General features: G+C 39.0%; 1 protein-coding gene across 1 annotated transcript in view; it reads right to left on the bottom strand.

The window, feature by feature from the left end:
• Nucleotides 1-2,884: 2,884 nt before the first annotated feature.
• A2M (alpha-2-macroglobulin) overlaps nucleotides 2,885-15,154 on the bottom strand; it is a 52,239-nt gene continuing 39,969 nt past the window's right edge. Inside the window, exons 29-35 of the mRNA XM_006875486.1 lie at nucleotides 9,603-9,826; nucleotides 8,887-9,105; nucleotides 8,615-8,742; nucleotides 7,697-7,787; nucleotides 4,753-4,821; nucleotides 3,465-3,567; nucleotides 2,885-3,015 (exon numbers count right to left, since the gene is read on the bottom strand). Coding sequence (XP_006875548.1) covers nucleotides 2,885-3,015; nucleotides 3,465-3,567; nucleotides 4,753-4,821; nucleotides 7,697-7,787; nucleotides 8,615-8,742; nucleotides 8,887-9,105; nucleotides 9,603-9,826 — 965 coding nt within the window. The remainder of the gene's footprint in view (nucleotides 3,016-3,464; nucleotides 3,568-4,752; nucleotides 4,822-7,696; nucleotides 7,788-8,614; nucleotides 8,743-8,886; nucleotides 9,106-9,602; nucleotides 9,827-15,154) is intronic.

The raw sequence follows: 15,154 nt of genomic DNA, 5'->3' as shown, positions 1-15,154 counted from the left end.
ACAACATACATTCTTTCTTCTGAGAGAGCTTGCTTTTATGTGTATCACCAATTCAATATATTCAGTCTCTTAGCTGTTACTGAATCTGAGACCCAAGATGAACTGAATGATTACTCTTATCAGTTAATTGCATGTTTGCCTCTAGCTGAGGACATAAAACTCACATTTCATTTAAAGTCCCCCGTGTATTTTTATGCTTCGCAGTGTAATCTATCCAACTTATTATTTCATCATTTATTTTTAATGTGGAACATCTTTTCTGGTCAAGTCAGCCATTTACTTCTAAAATCCACCTTTTGACTTTTTCTTAGGATAGTTTCATTACCAAACACATCTACACTCTCCTAGTACATACTTTTGAGGTTTCTTTCCCAAGACTTTCTCCTGTTCCCCTGTCCCCTTGCCCAGCAATCTCTTACATAAAACATATTCAGACCTAAATCACTGTAATTTTTTTGTGTTTTGTTTTCAGAAGTCCCTTGTCCCTTGATTACTATGAATTTTATCTCAGAATCCTACTGGGAATCATATTGTTGTTAAGTGCTGTCGAGTTGGTTCTGACACATAGCGATCCAATATAGGATTTCTGAGGAGAAACTGCTGGGTTTGAACTGCTGACCTTGTGATTAGCAGTCCAGTGCATATCCTACAGTGTTACATATAGGTGTTGTTGTTAAGTGCTGTCTTGTTGGTTCTGACTCATAGTGACCCTGTATAGGGTTTCTAAGGAGTGGCTGGTGAGTTTGAACCACTTTACGGTTGAGTGCTTATCCTGCAGCACCACACCAGGATTCCTTACATATGGTTACACAATAACTATTTATTGAATAAATGAGGAACCATTTGTAAAGATTGACCAGTAAAAGAGTTTATTCATCAGGTCTTTGGGATGGCAAAATCCTTTTCCTCCACATTCCACAGCAACTCCAGCAAAGCAGTTTTTGTTGTTGTGGTTCTCAAACATTTCCTTGATCTGTAATAAGAGAAATAAATGGCTTTTCTGAGCAGTGAATATTTTTTCAGATCAGGGTAACATAGCACCTAATGTCATCCAATTAGCACAGTAGAAAATGAGATCCAATACAGATCTATAACAAACAATCCTAAGGAGCTCTGGTAGCGTAGTGGTTACTAATCAGGCTGTGAACCTCAAGGTCAGCAGTTCAAAATTATCAGCTGTTCCATGGGAGAAAGATGAGGCTTTCTGCTTCTGTAAAGATTTACAGTCTCAGAACCCTGTACAGTGTTGCTATGAGTAAGAACTGACTCCACGGCACATAACAAAAACAGCAATAAACAATCCTAAGAACTGTCTGAGGTCAGTCCAGGTCAGTGGCCCTCTCCCAATTACTGTATTTCTCTATAGTAAAATACAGTGTGAGCAATGTGAAGTCTATAATAATATTTAGTCAGAATTCTCTTGGTGGTATCTATAGGGTTGGTGTCCCGTAGGGCAGTAACTCATTTTGCCCCTCCCATACAGACTATACAGAATCCTCAGTAACATTTATTATCAATTTTGACCATAGAACAATATATGATAAGTATAGTGTAAATTACTTAAATGTAATATTTCTTAGATTATATGAAGCAAACACCAAAATTATTTTGTAACATTTTTCTACCATAAATTACATTGTTGTTGTTGTTGGTTCTGACTTATAACAATGCTGTACAAGGTTTCCATGACTGTCCATCAGGGATGGGGAATCTTTTTTCTGCCAAGGTCCATCTGGATATTTATAACATTAATCGCGGGCCATACAAAATTATCAACTTAAAAATTAGTCTGTTGTATTTGGTCAAAGGAGCTCTGGTAGCGTAGTGGTTATGAGTGGGGCTGCTAACTTCAAGGTCAGCAGTTGGAAACTACCAGCTGTTTGCGGTAGACAGATGAGGCTTTCTGCTCCAGCAAAGATTTACAGCTTCAGAAACCCTATACAGGGTCACTATGAGTTGGGACAGACTCCATGGCACACAACCACTACCACCACCATATTTGGTCAAACATTTAATTAACTCATCCCAAATGTGATGGCTGGAGTCCTGGTATAGTGCCGTAGGATAAGCATTCTACCTCAGCATCGATTTGAACTGCAAAGTACGTGGTTCAGGCTCATCAGCTGCTCCTAGGAAATCCTATACAGGGTTGCTATGAGTCAGATGGCACTTAACAACAACAATGTGATGACTGGAACTGCCATTGTGTTGGCAGGGCCAAACCAAATGATTTTGCAGGATGTATATAGTCCATAGACCAGACATTCCCCACCCCTGAGATAAATCTTTGGGAGAACAGAAAGCTTCATCCTTCTTCCGGGGAGCGACTGGTAGATTTGAACATTGGACCCTGAGGTTACCAGACCAACATATAACCCATTATTCCAGCCACCATCATTATTAGCAAGTGAGCAGAAGTCTTTACATTGTTTTCTTTCTTTTCCTTTATTTACTATTTCATTCTCAAAATAGTTATTGCTATAGCTTCACAAATACTTACCACAATATTATAGCTAAAAACACCAGAAAATTTGACAAAGTCAGTCACCAAAAACACCAGTAACAACAAAAACATCACTATGTGCTTGTACCTCGTGCGGAGGAAACCACATGATTCAAAGCATCACTGTAATTGGGTAATAATGACAGTACATTGGAAGGGCTCAAAAACCAAAATTATTAGGACCTTTTAGCCTTGTAGGTATAGTGACACAGGTAACCTGGGCTGAACCCAAAATCTTTCGTTGCTATTACTTAACTATAGGGACATTTTTGTGAAAGAATGATAATTTTCTATTGAAACACTGCACAAAAATTTGAGTTATTTTGGCGTCACCCCTTCTGACAGCATCATCTGGAGTGGGCTGCATGCCCTGCACCTCTCTCATGACAGGGCTGAGTCTATGGAGTTGGAGATTTGGGACCGAGCCAAAGAGATACTGACTGCATTTACAAGGAGTGCTAATTGTTTACCTTTGCTGCAGGGAGCATCATACTCAGCAATTGCAAACTCATCTGAAAAACAAAACAACCCCCATATCATTAGGTGACATGGGAAAGAGAGAGCAAACATCTGTGAGATACAGGCCAGTGAAGGGACTTTTATTGTGGGAAGAACTGCAGTCTCTCAGAATTATCAGCATCATTCATTTGATTCATTGCTTGTTACCTTTACCTTCTACATACAGTGTTTTCCTTTAGCCTTAACTTTGGCAGGTCAGTTCAGATGTTATACTTAAAAAAACAACAACAAACTCATATAGTCCTACAGATGTTTTATATTAATAATTGACACATTTATACTCCAGTTGTTTCTACAGTGTCTGCATAGAAGGCAAAGAAAGGAGAACCAGACTTTATGAAGTCATAAGAACCTTTAATGTCATAAACCACCCCAACACAATGATTGAATCTAAATTTCTGTGATCAGGAATTTAGGTTCCATATGAAAGTTACTCACTCACCTGTTTCATAGTAATCATAAACTTTCACTATAGCTGGTTTTAGATCTTTTACAGGAATGTCCTGCATGACCATGAAGGGCAAACTCACTGTCTGATTTGTCACCTAGAAAGGAAAAGGGAATTGAATGATCTTCCAAGGACATGTCTTTACTTTTCTTTGGATAAATTTAAGTATTCATCAATTTTTTGAGGAAAAACTTTTCTTTCTGTATTTCTTTTTTTAAACCAACTAATTGCAAACTAAGGAGCTCTGGTAGTGTAGTGGTTACGAATTGGGCTGCGAACCTTAAGGTCAGCGGTTGGAAACTACCAGCCGCTCCGCGGGAGAAAGATGAGGCTTTCTACTCCCGTAAAGATTTACACCCTCGGAAACCCTGTACAGGGTCGCTATGGGTCAGAACCGACTCGATGGCACTTAACAACAACAACAATTGCAAACTACAAAGTCCTTAAACTATTTAAGAGTAGATGGATAAGAAATTCCCCCAATTGTTTCTTGAATCACTGAAAGAGCTCACATACCACCATGAATGCCAGTGTCTAGCTCTGTTCATAGGGGATAGATACTACATGCTTTTATTGGTTGACTAACTATATCAACCTATATCCATTTAAAAATATCCTGAGATTTAGTACGTTTTTACTCCTCTGTCTTATAAAAATGTTATGCTGTCTTATTACTGCCTTGTTGTTGTTGCTAAGTGCCGTTGAGTTAATTCCGACCCATAGCGGGTATAGGGTTTCCAAGGAGTGACTGGTGAGCTTGAACCGCCGACCTTGTGACTCAAATGAGTTTGCAGTCTGGTGCATTAACCCACAGTGCCACACCAGGACTCCTATTACTGCCTTAAACCTTATAAAATTTGTAAACAATGATATCTGTCACTATGTTATTATTGTTAAGTGTCATTGTGTCAGTTCCAATTCATTGTGAACCTGTATAGGGTTTCCAAGGAGTGGCTGGTGAGTTTGAATCACCAACGTTGAGGCTCAAACTAACCTTGTGGTCCAGGGCTTTATCCCACAGTGCTACACTAGGACTCCATCTATCACTATAGAAATGAATATGCTATGCTACAATATGTAATTATAAGATCAGTTTGGTTTATTGATGGGGCTGGTCTCATTATTTTAGGATCAAAGTCCTTGTTCAGATTAACAGTATTTCCCTCTTTTTTTCATGGATGTGATATGGTGATATTGATATAATAGCTTGCTAATTTTCAGATGGCTTCCTTAGAGTGATTATTATCGAAAGTTTTTGCAGCTAGACTGGCAGAGCTCTCACCTTATCCAGGTAAATCAAGACATGGTTGTTGCTGACTTCTGTCCGGCTCACATGGCTAGATCTTTCAAGCTGAAAAAAAATGAAGATGTCACAAATGTTGATCAATAGATGTAAACCTTGGGATTCCCAGGGTGAAAAGAGTTTTTATTACCAAAATTAGCTTGAATATATTTTTTTCAAAAGTTTCTCATATGTAAATACTATAATGTGTAAAATTTTAAATGAAACATAATTTTAATGCAGAGTTTAATATTAGTATGACATGTGATCTATGTAAAGTTGATCTATCTGAAGAAAAGGGGACTAAATAGCCCAAACTTGGGAAAAATTCATATTTTAAGATTCAATTCATATTCTATTCATTTGTGGATTTTTTTTTTCTTGCTCTAACTTAAAATAATCTCATTTTTCTTAAAACTTCTGTAATACTTATGTTGTTGTTGTTGTTAAGTACCGTGGAGTCGGTTCCGACTCATAGTGACCCTGTACAGGATTTCCGAGGCTGTAAATCTTTACGGGAGCAGAACGCCTCATCTTTCTCCCACGGAACAGCTGGTAGTTTCGAACTGCTGACCTTGAGGTTAGCAACCCGATTCATAACCACTACGTTACTTATAGTTTATGTCAATTTGTCATTTTCATACTTGTTTTTTCACTGGCTCAAGTGTATAGGCTTTGTTTTGTTAACATGAGTCTAAGTTTATGACACTAGACACCTTTCTTCTAGTTGTCATGGCTTCTAGTGAGTGCAATTCAAGTGCTGGGTGCTCACTGTTGTTTTGTGGGGCCGTCCAGTTGATTCCAACTCATAGCAATGTTATGAACAATGGAATAAAACTGCCTGGTCCTGGGCTGTCCTCACAATTGTTGTTATCATGTGGGCCCATTGCTGCTGCCACTGTGTTAATCCATCTTGTTGGTGATCTTCCTGTTTTTCACTGACCCTTCACTTTACCAAGCATGATGTCTGTCTGCAGAGACTGGTCCCTCCTGACAACATGTCTGAACTACCAGAGACAAAGTCTTGCTATCCTCACTTCTAAGGAGCATCCTGGTTGGATTTCTTCCAAGAAAGATTTGTTTGTTATTCTGGCAGTCCATGGTACTTTCGATATTCTTCGCCAACATCCTGATTCCAATGCATCAAATTTTCTCCAGTCTTCCGTATTAATTGTTCCACTTTCATGTGCATATGAGGTGATTGAAAATAGCATGGCTTGGGTCAGGCACACATCTTAGTCTTCAAACTGTTATCTGTGTTCTTTAACACTTTAAAGAGGTTTTGTGCACCAGATTTGTCTAATGCAGTCTTGACTGCTGCTTCCTTGAGTGTTGATGGTGGATTGAAGCAAAATGACAATTTCAGTCTTTTGTCCATTTATTATGACGCTATTTATTGGTCCAGTTGTGAGGATTTTTTTTTTTTTTTTTACATTGATGTGCAATCTATACTTAAAGCTGTGGTCTTCGATATTCACCAGTGTTTTAGGCCCTTGACTGTTGCTTCTACAAGTGTTAATCCAAGCAAAATAAAGTCTTTGACAACTTAATTTCCTTCCTCTATTTATCATGATATTGTTATTGATCTAGTTGTGAGGATTTTTGTTTTCTTTACATTGAGGTGTAATCCACAATGAAGTCTGTATGTAGTCTTTGTTTTTATCAACAAATATTTCAAGTCTTCTTCACTTTCAGCAAGCAATATGAATACTGCAGGTTGTTAATAAGTCTTAGTCCAATCCTGATGTCACATTTTTCATTTATTAGATTATTTATTTGCTCAACATGTGGATTGAATAAATATGGTGAAAGGATACAACTTTGCCACACACCTTTCCTGATTTTAAACCATTCAATATGCTCTTGTTCTGTTTTAAGGACTGCCTCTTGGTGTGTGTACAGGTTCCCCATGGTCACAATTAAGTATTTTAGAATACCTAATTGTTCGCAATGTTATTCATTGTTGTGATCCACACAGTTGAATGGCTTTGCATTGCCAATAAAGCTCACGTAAACATCTGTCTAATATTCTCTGCTTTTAGCTAATATCCATCCATCTGATGTCAGCTATGATATCTCTAGTTACATGTTGTCTTCAGAATCTGGCTTGAACTTCTGGCAATGTACTGCTGCTAATATTTTTTAATTATCTTCAGCAAAATTTTATTTGTGTGCGATATTAATGATATTGTTTGATGGTTTCTGCATTCTGTTGGGTCACCTTTCTGTTGGAATGGGCATAAACCTGGATCTCTTTGAATCAGTTGGCCAGGTAGCTGTCTTCTAAGTTTCATGGCATATACAATTTCAGCAGTGCATCAGTTGGTTGAAATATTTGTGTTTGTATTCCATCAACTCCTGGAGCCTTGTTTTTTGCCAGTGCCTTCAGTGCAGCATGGACGTCTTCCTTTAATACTGTTGGTTCTTGATCAGATACTACCTCCTGAAATGGTTGAATATTGACCATTTCCTTTTGGGACAATGATTCTGTGTACTCCTTCTTCTTTTGATATTTTTCAGAATCATTCAATATTTTGCCCATTGTTGTTATTAAGTGACATAGAGTAGGTTCTGATTCTTAGCAACCCTGTAGAGGGTTTCTGAGGAGTGGCTGGTGAGTTTGAACCGCCTACCTTGCAGTTCAAATTGACCTTGCAGTCCAGTGCATTATCCTGCAGCGCCAGAATCTTTCAATATTTCAAGTTGAGGACTGAATGTTTTCTTTATTTCTTTCAGCTTGAAAAATGCTGAGTGTGTTCTCCCCATTCAAAGGGATGTCCATACAGACATGTTAAATTTGATTTCTGAATTGCAAAAAGTATATTCTTTGATAGAGGCTATTTAGTAATATTTAACTATTAGCGTTCATTTTTTGTTTTGTTTTCAGTCTGGGAATACAAGACATAAAGTAGAATAGGGTTTCTTAGGTTTACATTAAACCTACCATTTTCACTGATGGTTTCATTGGAATGAAACCAGACACCATCTTCACATCAGCAATCACCATGTTGGAGACAGGGCGGCTTCCAGTGTAACTGAGGATCCAAGGAAGGAAGGAATTAGGATTGTTTGCATTGTTGAACATTTTCTTTTACTATGTAAGTCCCCAGCAGCCCTGAAAGCTGCATGTAAGTCTTCCTTAGTATCCTACCCAAATGATTTGGAAAACTGGTTTTGTGCCTCTGAATTGTCAGGGCTCCTATGAAAGCCACAGAGACCAGGCCTTCCTCTGGACCTGCTAAATCCGAATTTCAAGTGAATGGATGCTGAGGATCTGTATTTTAAAAAATAAAGATGTACAAATGGTGCAAAGCCTGGGTCTGAGATCTCTAATCTATGCTATTTGTTATAGAAATTTTGTCTTGATGTTTTCCTGAATATTATCCTCAGTTAGTGATATCCTTTGTGTAGAACTAATTTTTTTTTTGTAAACATAGTAGTAACTACTTGAATACTGACTTGTATTTTTCCTGCAATATTATTTCATGTATAATCTGAGATTTATTTCTTGCCAGAGGGAATTCTAATCAGGGAATCACTCCTTCCTCCTATTTAAGATTTGGCCACAGGGCAGGAATGTTATAGGATTTCATTATGTTAGAAAGAATTCAGATCAGAAATAAGGAATAATGTTCTTTACTTAGTTGTTATTTAGGGGAATTATTAACCTTTCAACAGTTAGGATGAACAATGCAAACCTCGTCATTGTGAAAGTCTATTTTGTCAACATAAGAGAGGATGTTGCCCTTTCAGTAATAGTACTGCCAACATTTATTGTCACATTGCTCTACTAACTGAGAAGTTCTAGTCAATCGTTTGGTTGCTATCCTTAGAATAAGGTGATACGGTCAGAAGGTCTTACCTGACATTCACTGTGATCTGGAAGCTGGTGTGAGCCTTGTTTCCATCACACGTTTGGGGCGAAGTCTGTACCTTCAGAGCAAATGGGGACACTTCCTTCTCTGGGAGAACATTGTATTTCAAGGATGTCTGTGGAAAATTAATGAGGGGAAAAATCTGTCTTTCTCTTTTCCCCAGCATTCATCTCATCTTCTTTGATTCTTGCCATTTGCTCAGTTAGGACATTTTACTGGTTACAGTAGATCTTCTGCACCCCGCTCCCAAGAGCCTCACCTGGACATAAACACATCTGTCTCCTGTTACTTTGGTGCTGTACTCCCCAGGCACCTCTGGCAATGAGACCTGCTGTAGCAACAGCCGGTTGTTGTTGTCCACTTGGAAAGTGTTGGAAAAGGTCTGCGAACCCTGAATGGTCACCTGTGCAGCTTTGTCAGTTCTGGAGAAAGTGGCTGCTCCGTATTTGGACAGGGCGTGCAGAGCCACCACTGTGTCCTGAGGGCCAAGAGTGAGAGAACCTGCTCAGGTGATACAACTTTGAGGACTAGGATTATCCCCAACGTCCCAGTTAGCGCCCACAAACAAGTTTTGATAGCCTTCTTACTTCACTACTTAGATATGGAGTCCTAGTATTAAGACTGATTCTAATCTTTGGATAGATACCAGAACCATAATGTTTACATATTATTTTCTCAGAAAATTGGTCATTTTCTCTATATAAACGTGTGGGATATGGAACGAGGGGACTTCAAAGCTCATGGGGACATTCCATGGTCTTTTTATTCTGCTACAACAGGGAAGGGAGCCAGAATTTGAGGCATTTTCTTTACCATTCTTTTTGACTTTTCATTTTCCCTTAATTTTTACTCTTTCTGATATTAAGGCCCTCTTCCCCGTGCCAAGTTATTCTCATCATCATTTTTCCTTTATGCTGTGTGGCTTTATCTTTTGCTACCTGAAACTGAAGTAAAAGATCCTGGAAAACCACAGACCTGGGTGGAGGAGAAGCCCCCATGGGAATTCTGTTGCTTGGTAATCCATTTCACGACGCGTGATGCAGCAGCCAGCTCCTCCGAAGTTGGGGCAGGCTGGGTGGTGACGTGAGCAAGGAGCACATAGGACGTCATCTCCACCTCAGCAGAGGGAGCCTGGGGTTGGTAAAAGTGCTCCATTGGTGCCTTGGGTTTCTGAGGTCTTGCCCAGTGGATGGAATTCTCTGGGGGTGAGAAAAGGATATTTATGAGTGGCTGCATATATGTATTTAATTTAAAGTGAAAGTAGTAAAGTCAAAGCTGAAATGTCTGCTTTCCAATTATAATCACTCAAAACTTATATAGCAACTTTTACTTTTATGTAAATCTTAACTCAGTGTGTTTCAGCAGGAATACAGGAGTCCCTGGGTAGTGAGATCTCAGCAGTAACTGAAAGATTGGAGATTCAAGTCCACTGAGAGGATTCTTGGACAAAAGGACTGGAGATCTATTTCTGAAGAATAAACCATTCAGTGCTCTATGGAGAACAATTGTTCTTTGGTACACATGCTTTCACCATCATCCAGAACTAATTTAACAGCAGCTGATTTTAATATAACTGTGGTCAGAAGCCTAGAGACATCTGTTTTATCAAATAATCTTGATACTTGAGTTAGAGGGAGAGAGAGATACTATAGGAAGTTCTCCTATTAGTTGTGGGCATTTTTATTTCTTGTTATCTAAAGCTATGGGTCAGAACCGACTTGACGGCACTTAACAACAACAACAAACCTTGTTTAAGGAGCTCTGGTAGCTTAGTGGTTACAAGTTGGGCTGCTAACCTCAAGGGCGGCAGTTTGAAACTACCAGCAGCTCCGCAGGAGAAAGATGAGACTTTCTGCTCCTGTAAAGATTTACAGCCTCGGAAACCCTGTGCAGGGTCACTATGCGTCTGAACCGACTCCACAGTACTTAACAACAACAACAAACCTTGTCTGGGGCTGGTTTTGCATCCTACAAAGCCTGTCCTCAGATTCTTCTGATAAGGATCACAGATTGGATTTGCTAATAGATTCATACTCATCAGATAGGAAAAAATAAAACAAAAGAATTGTTAAGCTAAAGGCTGATAAGGGTGTGAAACGATGGGAGTGGATAGATACTGCTGTGAGAAGTAAATTCTTTTTGAAAGTTGGTAATATCCAGAGAGATGAAGATGTGCTTGTTGTTAGGTGCCATCGAATCGGTACCGACTCACAGCGACCCTATGCACAGCAGAATAAAACACTGCCCGGTCCTGGGCTAACCTCACAATTGTTGCCACACTTGAACCCATTGATGCTGCCATTTTGCCAGCCCATCTCGCTGGGGATCTTCCTCTTTGTCTCCGACCCTCCACCCTACCAAACATGGTATCGTTCTCCAGAGACTGGTCCCTCCTGACAATATGTCCGAAGTATGAGAGACAAGCTTGGCCATCCTGGTCTCCAAGGAGCACTCTGACTGCTCTTCTTCCAACACAGATCTGGTGGTTCTTTTGGCAACCCATGGCACTTTCAGTATTCTCCTCCAACACCATAACTGAAAGGCATCAATTCTTCCTTATTCACTGTCCAACTTTTATATTGAAAATACCATGGCTTGGGTCAGGCGCACCTTAGTCCTCAAGCTGACATCTTTGCTCTTCTACACTTTAAAAAGGTCTTATGCAGCAGATTTGCCTAATGCGATACGTCGTTTGATTTCTTGACTGCTGCTTCCATGAGTTTTGATAGTTGAATCAAGAAGAATGAAGTCCTTGACAACTTCAATCTTTTCTCCATTGATAGGAATATTGTTTATTGGTCCAGTGGTGAGGATTTTTGTTTCCTTTACATTGAGATGTAATCCATACCAAAGGCTGTGTTCTTTGATCGTTATCAGTAAGTATTTTAAGTCATCTTGACTTTCAGCAAGCAAGGTTGTATCATCTGCATATCGCAGATTGTTAATGAGTTTTCCTCCAATCCTGATGTCATGTTTTTTATCATAGAACCCAGCTTCTCAGATTATTTGCTTAGCATACAGGTTGGATAAATATGGCAGAAGTATACAACCCTGTCTCACACCTTTCCTAATTTGAAACCATTCAGTGTTCCCATGTTCTATTCAAACAATTGCCTCTTGGTCCATGTACAGGTTCCTCATGAGCACAATTAAGTGTTCCGGAATACTCATACTTCACAATGTTGTCCATAGCTTGTCATGATCCACACAATCGAAAGCCTTTGCATAGTCAATAAAGCACAGGTAAACATCTTTCTGATATTCTCTGCTTTCTGCCAAGATCCATCAGACATCATCAGTGAGCATACATCTAGAAGTATAACTTAGAAAAACTCACATGTCTGTACAGAATGCATATGAGTATTTATTGTAGCAATACTTATAATCACCCTCTGCCATTAAGTCACTTCTGACCCATAAAGACCCTATTGGAGTCCTGGTGTGGCGCTGTGGGTTAATGTGCCAGAGTGCAAAGCTGTTTGAACTTCAAGGTCAGTGGTTCAAGCTCACCAGCTGCTCCTCGGAAACCCTATACAGGGCCGCTATGGGTCAGGATCGACTTGACGGCACTTAACAACAACAACGTCAAGGATCCTATTGTTGTAGTTGTTAAGTGCTATTGAGTCAGTTCCAAAACATAGTCACCCTGTATAGGGTTTCCGAGGAGTGGCTGGTGAGCTTGAACCGATGATCTTGTGGTTCAAACAACTTTGTGGTCCAGCACATTAACCCACAGTGCCATACCAGGACTCCAGAGACCCTATAGGACAGAGTAAACCTGCTCCATAGGGTTTCTGAGATGGTAAATCTTTACTGAAGCAAGCAGCCTCATCTTTCTTCTGAGGATCAGCTGTTGGGTTTGAACTGCCAACCTTTTGGCTAGCAGCCCAATCATTAGCCTAGCATACCACCAGGGCGCTTTTGTTTTTTAAACCATAGGAAAGAAAATAGAAGCCAGCAACCAGGGGAGAATTGATGTATAAATTATGTCATCTATATATATGTGTGTGTATATATATATATATATACACATTGTTGTTGTTAGGTGCTCACTCATAGTGACCCTATACATAATAGAACACAATTTTGCTCATACCTGTGCCATCCTCACAATTGTTATGTTTGGGCCCATTGGTTTTGCTGCTGTGTCAATCCATCTTACTGGGGGTCTTCCTTTGTTTCACAGACCCTCCATTGTACCAAGAATGATGTCTGTCTCCAGGGTCTGGTCCATCCTGATAATGTATCCAAAGAATGAGAGACAAAGTCTGGCCATCTTGATTTCTAAGGAGCATTCTAGTTGCACTTGTTCTAAGTCAGATTTGTTTATTATTTTGGCGGTCCATATACTTTTAATATTCTTCTTCAACACCATAATTCAAATACATCGATACTCTCTGATCTTCCTTATTCGTTGTCCAGCTTTCTCAAGTATATGAGACTATTGAAAATACCATGCTTGGGTCAGGCACACCTGAGTCCTAAAGCTGATATCTTTGCTCTTTAACATTTTAACTAGGTCTTTTACAGCAGACTTGCCAAATGCAATATGTCTTTTAATTTCTTGACTGCTACTTTCATGAAGGTCGATTGTGGAGTCAAGCAAAATGGTCTTTGACAATTTTAATCTCTTATCCATTTGTCATGATATTATCTATTGGTCCAGTTGTGAGGATTTTAAATTTGTTTACACTGAGATGCAATCCATGCTGAAGGCCATGGTCTTTGATCTTCACTAATAAGTATTTTAAACCCTCTTTACTTTCAGCAAGCAAGCTTGTATCATCAGCATATCGCAGGTTGCTAATGAGACTTCCTCTAAGCATGATGCCAAGTGCCTTCATATCATCCAACTTCTTGGATCATTTACTTAGCATACAGATTGAATAAGTATAGTGAAAGGATACAACCCTGGCACCTTTCCTTATTTTAACCATTCAGTATCCCCTTGTTTTGTTTTAATGATTGTTTCTTGGTTTATATACAGGTTCCTCATTAGCACAATTGAGTGGTCTAGAATACCTATTCTTCACAATGTTATCGGTAGCTTGTTATGACCCATATAGTCCAAAGTTTTTGCATAGTCAATAAAGCACAAGTAAACATTTTTTTTCTGGTATTCTCTGATTTTAGCCAAGACCCACCTGATGTCAGCAATGGTATCCCTTATTTCATCCCCACTTCTGAATTTGGCTTGTATTTCTGGCAATTCCCTGTTGCAACCATTTTTGAATGATCTTCAGCAACATTTTATTTGCTTGTAATATTAATGAAATTGTTGTATGATTTCTACATTCTGATGGGTCACCTCTTTTTGGAATGGGCACAAATATGGATCTCTTCCAATCTGTTGGCCAGGGAGTTGTCTTCCAAATATCTCGGCATAGATGGGTGAGCGCCTCCAGGGCTACATCAGGGTGATTTCAATTTTTATTCATTCAATTCCTGGAGCCTTGTCTTTCACCAGTGTCTTCAGTGCTGCTTGGAAATCTTCCTTTAGTACCTAATCATATGGATGTCTTGAAATGGGTGAACATTGACCAATTCTTTTTGCTTTCATCTTCTTTTGATGCTTTCTGTATCATTCAATATTTTCCCCATAGACTTCTTCAGTATTTCAAGTTAAGGATTGAATTTTCTTCTTCAATTCCCTCAGCTTGAGAAATGCTGAGTGTGTTCTTCCCATTTGGTTTTCTAACTCCAGGTCTTTGCATATTTCATTATAATACTTGACTTTGTCTTCTTGAACTGACCTTTAAAATGTTCGGTTTAGCTGTTTTTTCTTATTGAAATTATTCATTACCATTGATACATGGTAATGTTATATCACATAGCAATGAGAATGAATAACTAGAGCAAAAAATAAAATATGTATGGAATTTTCATGAGCACAATGTTGAATTTAAAAAAACAAACAAAAAAACAAAGATGCAGAGATACCCCAAAATATGAAGCTATCTAATGATAGAAAACATGAAAAAATATTAAATTTTATTTAGTGATATATATAAAGCACTGGATTATTAAACAAATGTTGGCAGTTCAACCACTCTTCAGAAACACTATGCTTATAGGGTCACTATGGGTCGGAACTGACTCGATGGCACTTAACAATGACAACAATATGTAGTAAAAAAATACAAAGAAATTTATGGGAATAGTAATGATGAATTCAGGATAATGGTTATGTCTTGGGGTAGAAGGGATGGGATACACAGGAAATATTTTACTGCATTGGTAATATTTTATTTCTTAATTGGAGATATTATTTATCTAGATATTATCTATCTAGATAGATAGATATTGTTTTGTTGTTGTGAAGTGTTGTCGAGTCGGTTCCGACCCATTGCGACCCTGTATAGGGTTTTCAAGGAGCAGCTGGTGAGCTTGAACTGCTGACCTTGCAGTTCAAACGCGTTGCAATCTGGTGCACTAACCAACAGAGCCACACCAGGACTCATATATGTTGTTGTTGTTAAGTGCCGTCGAGTCGGTTCCGACCCATAGCGACCCTGTACAGGGTTTCC

The sequence above is a fragment of the Chrysochloris asiatica genome, unplaced genomic scaffold (assembly GCF_000296735.1).
Source record: "Chrysochloris asiatica unplaced genomic scaffold, ChrAsi1.0 scaffold00328, whole genome shotgun sequence".
NCBI classification, from domain to species: domain Eukaryota; kingdom Metazoa; phylum Chordata; class Mammalia; order Afrosoricida; family Chrysochloridae; genus Chrysochloris; species Chrysochloris asiatica.
This window is presented reverse-complemented; position numbering and strand designations above follow the sequence as displayed.